The 7,292-nt window shown below is 43.0% G+C and overlaps 1 protein-coding gene across 1 annotated transcript; it reads left to right on the forward strand.

Annotated features, from left to right (window-relative positions):
• The first annotated feature begins 525 nt into the window (after positions 1-525).
• On the forward strand, positions 526-1,452 carry LOC149438340 (olfactory receptor 5AS1-like). Its single transcript, XM_089659900.1, has one exon. The coding sequence runs from the start codon at positions 526-528 to the stop codon at positions 1,450-1,452; it is 927 nt and encodes a 308-aa protein (XP_089516026.1).
• The last annotated feature ends 5,840 nt before the right edge of the window (positions 1,453-7,292 follow it).

The following is a 7,292-nucleotide window of genomic DNA, read 5'->3' on the forward strand; positions in this document are numbered from 1 at the left end:
TCATAATGTCTTACACTGTTCTGATCTGTATTGCTTTTTAAGCTTTGACTGGGAAGTGACATACTGTGTTCTGTTCAGATTTGGATCCACAACTGTATGTGCCCTGTTATACCCCCTTTGTTTCTTCTAATAAAAATGTTTTTTTGAAAAAAAAAAAAAACTGACTGCAGACTGTAGTGCCCAATGTTAACTTGTTCTTGTTAAGACCTGAAGTTCAGGATAGCAGCACTGAGAGAGCAGGAGCTGGGGTAAGAATTTTAACACATTGTTTACTGAGGAATATGCTCAATGTATTCATTTAAAAACACTGAATGATTCAATACTGCTTTAACCATTACATTTCTGAGTTTACCTTTATGCAGATTTAGTGTTAACATGTGGTCTCACCCCTTTAACACCTGATACCAAGTGAACCTAAAACCTTCACCTAAATGGAAATAAAAATGAACTTCATGCATTTTTACGCAATTTTTCTTTTGTAGGGGATCCTTTAGAACAGGAAAGACTACATGAAACTTGATGACAATGGGGATGAATCAAACAGTAGTCACCGGTTTTATCCTATTGGGGTTTACTAACCGCAATGATATCCTGGTCATCTTGTTTATTGTATTTCTCGTGATCTATGTCTTCACACTGTTGGGCAATTTTTGCATTATAGCCGTTACATTCTTTAACACCATCCTACATAAGCCGATGTATTTCTTTCTAGGAAACCTTGCATTTTTAGACATTATCTATTCTACAGTAATTGCTCCCAAAATGCTCTCTACCTTCCTAATGAAAGACAAATCCATCACGTATACGGGGTGCGTGGTTCAGATGTTCCTCTTTGCAGTGCTGATTACAACAGAGAGTGTCCTCCTTGCCATCATGGCTTATGACCGATACCTTGCCATCTGCAATCCTTTGAGGTATCCAGCCATCATGACCACAAGGTTCTGTGCCTGGCTCATCAGTGGGGCTTATCTGAACGGTCTCATCCAGTCCCTATTTCACACTTGTTTTACCTTTCGCCTGACTTTTTGTAAGACTGAAATAAGTTACTTTTTCTGTGATATGCCACCTTTACTGAAACTCTCTTGCTCAGATACAACCATCAATGAATTGGTCTTATTCACTTTCTGTGGATTCAATGAAGGTGGCTCCGCTCTTGTGGTTATAGTTTCCTATTTTTTCATTATCCTTTCTCTACTTAAGATCCATCCAGAACATGGCAGAAGTAAAGCCGCATCTACTTGTACTTCTCACTTTATAGTGTTTACATTATACTATGGAAGTTTATTCTTTATCTACCTGAGGCCAGGAAGTAGTCACTCAGCGGAGGCGGACAGGGTGGCCTCTGTGGTCTACACGGTAGCCATTCCAATGTTGAACCCAATCATCTACAGCTTGAGGAACAGCGATTTTAAGGCATCATTCCAAAAACTTTTGTCAGGTAGATTTTTTTAGTTGTAAATATTTGATCTTCAATAAAGCAGACCTGGCATCAGATATACTAAATCTCAAAACTTCTGTGCAAAATTCTAATCCCTAACTTCCTAAACTCAAACTTCCTAGGTCCTAAATACGTAAGTTAAGTACTTTATTATTGCACTATTGTTTAATGCACAAGCACTTTATGTATTGATCTGGCACTGAATTGGTTCCACTTTCATCATACCATTTGTATATGCAATATTTTTTTTTTGTATTCATATTTTTGAGGGTTAGGGTTTGATTAGCACCTTTTCAACTCGTATCAGATATAGTTTTCATGTTTCGGGCTGCATACTAAGTATTTAGACCCAATGGCACCACTGTGGACTGATGCCTCTCTCCAACTGTTGGATTAGTGCTGGCCAAGGAACCCTTCCATGATCCTAATCACAGAGAATCAGTATATTGCCGGCACACACTGATGACGTTATCTCTTTGTAAAAATCTTCATTAAACCCCAAATTGCATACAGAGTGTCCCTGCCCAGCGAACAATCCTCCTTGATGTGTTTCACCCTGATTTAGGGGCGGACTGACAACTCATGGGACCCCCCAGGCAATAGGGCCCCTGTGTCCTTGCCCAAACTCAAAAAAGCATATGAAAAAGGTACCAGGGGCATTCCATGGGGCCCCCTACTGACCCCAAGCTCTGCCTGAGTTTCCAAATGGTCAGTCCGCCTTTGCCCTGATGGGTTTATTCATAAGGGTGGGAATGGCTCCTATATAAACTTCCCCTCTCCTTGAACCTGACGATCCTTACGAAAAGGCCCATAAAGGTGAACAGCATCTAGGAGGGACAATCCTGGGTTGGGGACACTCTGTATGCTGTTGTGGTTTAATAAAGATTTCACAAAGAGGCGACAATATTTTTGTGCACTCGACATTATACTACTTCTAGGTATTTACTACCTCTCACAGACATTGGAGTGCTCTCTGACAATGCCTTCTTCTACTATTCTCTCCTGAATGACACCGCCATTTTTATTAAGCATCTCCTGGGTCACTACATACATCCTGGTCTGTTATGCTGGCTCATTGATGACACAATTATTTCTATTCTGGTGTCTGTGCAGTTTTTAGTTGTGTTCACAAATGTCTGGCACAGATCGACCTTGGGACTGCCTAAAAAGTTACAGTATTGCAGTCTGCTCAGTGGGGAGAGTAGACTTAGGAAATGCATCTTCCTGACTGCAGAAGACTGATGATATCATCTCACCATTGGCAAAGTCACTGGATCTCAAGGACGCTTTTTAATGAAAAACGCTTTTTTTCAGAAATGTGACTGCTGCTGTATGTTGTGACATGTCCGGAATTTTTTGTTATACAGTTCGATGGAATTGGTGAACTATTCAAAGGAAAAGTATGAAGGTTTTTGCAACTTTATCGCTATCCAGTTTTTATACTTTTAAACTAATGTTTTTTTTATTGTTGCTTTCTTTTCAAATAAAAATGTATTAAAGTGTGATCCCATCAGGATTCAGTCATCTTTTGGGGTTTTATAAAGAGAAAACACAGCAGAAGATGCTTGCCTTTAGACTGCCTGTCTCTGATTGACAATCTATATGTCCCTATCTGGATGTAGGGGTCAGGAGATTTGTTTTGTAGTTTTGAGTATCTTTTATTTTCATGTAGTTTGTGGACAGAAAGGGTGAAAGGAAAGATAAGTTGTACAGATTCCCAGAAACTGTACCTGAGACCATGTGTAGCACTACCCCCTTAGGAGTCACTGAAGTTTTGGGTCCCCCTATAGTCCTGCACAGCCAGGGAACACACATTTTCCACACAGACTTGCATCATGGAAACAGTAATCAGTCCTTGAACTTGGTTTTGAAGTTTTATTATGGGATTTAGAACTTGGATAGGGTAAGGGGTAAATGGGATGCCCAAGGGTAATAGCAACAGAGAATAATTCCTTAGCAACTGTGTACAATTCTTTATAACAAAAAATCTTCTGGAAAGCTAGTCAGCATCTCCTGTTGTACCTCCCCAGTCCCCAGATGACTCCTCTCCTCATCCAGCTGTACTGGGTGAATCTCCAGGCAGGGGATCCAGTGCCTGCCACTGAAGTGTGAACAGTCTCTTTCCCCTTATTGGCCCAGGGGGTGCAAGTTTACTCATTCAGTCCTTCTCCTGTGCTGCTAGTGGGTTGGTGGCTGCTACTAGGCCTTCTAGCTGGGCAGTTCCTTCCCTGCTGCATAGGTGGTCCTCTGTCTGGGGGGCCGATGAAGTCCTGAGCTTTCCTCCCTCCAAGATCCTCTGCCTGATGGTGAGCCCCTCTCCATCTGGGCTCCCTCCCAGGCTCCTGCTCTCCAGGCTCAATTCCTCACCGTATTCCACCCAAACTCTCCTGCTGCTGAGCAGGCTCAGCTACTTTTAAAGGCTATCCTGGTCCCTTGCCAAGACTCCTGTTGGGGATTGGCTAGGATCCTCTAAGAGTACAGACCAGCCACTGCTCAACTCCACTCACTGCTTCTAGATCTTTCTCCAAAGTTCCAGAGCAGGGGGAGTCTCAGTGAGCTGGTCTACAGAGCCTCATAGCCCTGATTGAAATTTGACCCCTCTGATTATTGCACCTGGGCTTCTACTCAGCCTCTAGCTAATAATTAAAGTCTAGCTCCCCTAGCGGACTAGGAGGGTGCTACACATGTAAAATGTATCACACATCAAAAATTTAAAAGTATTAAAGCAATAAAAAGATATGCTTTAGTCTGTCCAAACAAAGCAATGTCACAACCTGTTACTACATCAATAAATGGTACTTTCAATACAGTAAACCACTGGCCTTGGAAGTTTAGATGCCCCTAGCATAGAAGTAAGAGACACAGCCAGCAGAATCAAAAGTCAATACCCAAAAGTAAAAACCTAAGAGATAATTATATAGCTAGCGACCAAAAGCTGAAAAGTCAATTAATAGGCAAAAAAATGGAAACACTACATGATTAGCAGGTGTGAAAATGACAACATGTTTCACTATGAAACTGTTGCAAAAGTGACTGCAGAGCTCAATCTCAGTCCTGTGAAGACTGAGATTGAGCCCTGCAGTCACTTTTGCAGCAGTTGTTTTTTTATTGCGGGTCATAATCCTGTGCAATGTCCTTTTGTTTCTTTTGGTCAGCTGACCATGATGACCACACTTATGCTTATCCGATGGCATTTTCCCAGGAACTGTATATGACATCATAACTTTAGATACTGTACTGCACCTCAATAAATTGTCAACTTTAGTCACAGAAGCACCAGCTAAGCTGCACCAACAATTTGCTCTCTTTGAATCTCTGTAAGCTCTGACATGACTGAGTATTACTAGCAGCGCACGCAGTGAATGACGAAAGTGAGCCTTCCCATGTGTTAGATGGGTGTCTCATCACACAGCGGAATCAGAAGAGTGTTACGTCCAATCTGCTTTCAATGTGAAACATGTCATCACTTTCACACCTGCAAAATATAATGTTACTTTGTAAACTAGAATATAATACAAAATATGTTAAAAAAAACACCTTACATTCCAGTTAGCCTACAGACATAAGGTATAATTGAGCACTATGCTTCAGACCAACTAGCAGTAATTGTAACTGGCTTTTACTAACACTTTGGAAAAGGTCATCAGAGACTTTCCTTCCTCTGACTGCTGTTTTTTTTAAAATCCAATCATACCATATATATGTTATGCCTGCAGTTTGACTGTCAAACAAATAACTCTTGTTAGTGTTACAGGTGGAAGGATCTTCAATCCTGTAGGACCAATTAGTGGCCCAACAACAGCTCCACGTCTCTCTTTTGGAACCAGATATATGACAATCACCAAAAGGAGGCCTGGACACCACTTCAACCTTGTTGCCCACTTTAGATCAAGGCAAACCAAACTGACAAAAAGCAAAAATAGGGGGTGCACCTGCCTAGTGCATTACTATTACTGATAAAACAAATTCGAACATAATCACAAAAGTACATGATAAAGTGCATGGAACACAATTCAAACTGCAAACATATGGCCTCCCGCCTACTCAATATTTACTTCTGCAGACAGTTTGAAGTAAACAACCTGTGATCCTTTCCCCATCTAATTATTTTTCAACAGCACAGTGCAACCCATGAGATGAGAATGCTCACTTAGACACTTAATATAGCAAAGGACCCAACAATTTTACTTCCTCACCCACAGTGACCCACAGACAATGGTCAATGGACAATGGTTTTGGCATGAACTTCAGCCTTACTTTCAGTCATGTATAGGTGTACAGATTCTGATTTCATTGCATATTGTGAGCTCCTTGTGTGGTATGGGTGTGATGTATCTACTAAGAATGTATTAGTTGAAATCGAATAAGGCTAGGCAGGTGATCTTGAGCCATAAGTTACCTGAAAGAAAGCAATATGTTTGAAATTCCTTGAAGCCCCGCTATCCAAAAACCTCTTTATGTTGGAGTTGCCAAGAATGAATTTAATAGACAAAAGAGGAAATACTTGACCTCAAACAGTCACACTCCAAACTCCACTATGGTGAAGACCAAAGAGCTGTCGAAGGACACCAGAAACAAAATTGTAGACCTGCACCAGGCTGGGAAGACTGAATCTGCAATAGGCAAGCAGCTTGGTGTGAACAAATCAACTGTGGGAGCAATAATTAGAAAATGGAAGACATACAAGACCACTGATAATCTCCCTCGACCTGGGGCTCCACGCAAGATCTCACCCCGTGGGGTCAAAACGATCACAAGAACGGTGAGCAAAAATCCCAGGACCACACTGGGGACCTAGTGAATGACCTGCAGAGAGCTGGGACCAACGTAACAAAGGCTACCATCAGTAACACACTACGCTGTCAGGGTGTCAGGGCAGGGCTGTGGAACGGACAGGTAGGCCTAGTGGCAGGGTAACGCACTGACTGACGGCAACCACCACCAACAGACCGAAGTCCCTCAGGGCGCAGAGTCTAAGTCCCAGGCTGCCCTTCACCAGGCTCCTGATGGTGGGGGTGGACTTGACGCAACCAGGAACCAGGTCGCGGCCCCCGAGACACCCCGGCTGCGGTAATGGCCGCCGCCAATGGCGTGTAGCTGGTAAGAATGACAATAGCATAGTCAGGCAGGCCGGGTCGACAACAACGGGACAAAACAGTACAGAACAGTAGACAAGAATCACAGGTCACGGGCCGGGTTCAGCAACGGAAGGTCAGATCAAAGGAGAACACAGAGAATGGTCTAGTCACAGATACCAAAAGAGTCACAAGAGTATACACAGAGCTGTAGCAACACAAAGACACAAGACACAAGTGCAAAGAGCATGTGCGGATCACAGGCTTATATGTACTCAGCCACACCCCTCTGGGGGATGGACCTCAGAGACCTGAAGGCATAAAAGACTCCCACCATGCTCTGCCTAAACCCAAGATGGACGCCAGTAATGAAGCCGCACAGTCTCTGGGAAAAGGTAGGACCTTGACACAGGGACTCAGATCCTGCAGTGCCAGACGTGTCCCCCTGCTTAAGCCAGTACATGTCCGGGCCCGTCTGAAGATTAGTAGAGAGCATTTGGATGATCCAGAAGAGGATTGGGAGAATGTCATATAATCAGATGTAACCAAAATAGAACTGTTTGGTAGAAACACAACTCGTCATGTTTGGAGGAGAGAGAATGCTGAGTTGCATCCAAAGAACACCATACCTACTGTGAAGCATGGAGGTGGCAATATCATGCTTTTGGGCACCAGGACGACTGATCCATGTACAGGACAGAATGAATGGGGCCATGTATCGTGAGATTTTGAGTGCAAACCTCCTTCCATCAGCAAGGGCATTGAAGATGAAACATGGC

This window comes from Staurois parvus, unplaced genomic scaffold (genome assembly GCF_062004578.1).
Source record: "Staurois parvus isolate SC_StPar_1 unplaced genomic scaffold, SC_StPar_1.0 ptg001192l, whole genome shotgun sequence".
NCBI classification, from domain to species: domain Eukaryota; kingdom Metazoa; phylum Chordata; class Amphibia; order Anura; family Ranidae; genus Staurois; species Staurois parvus.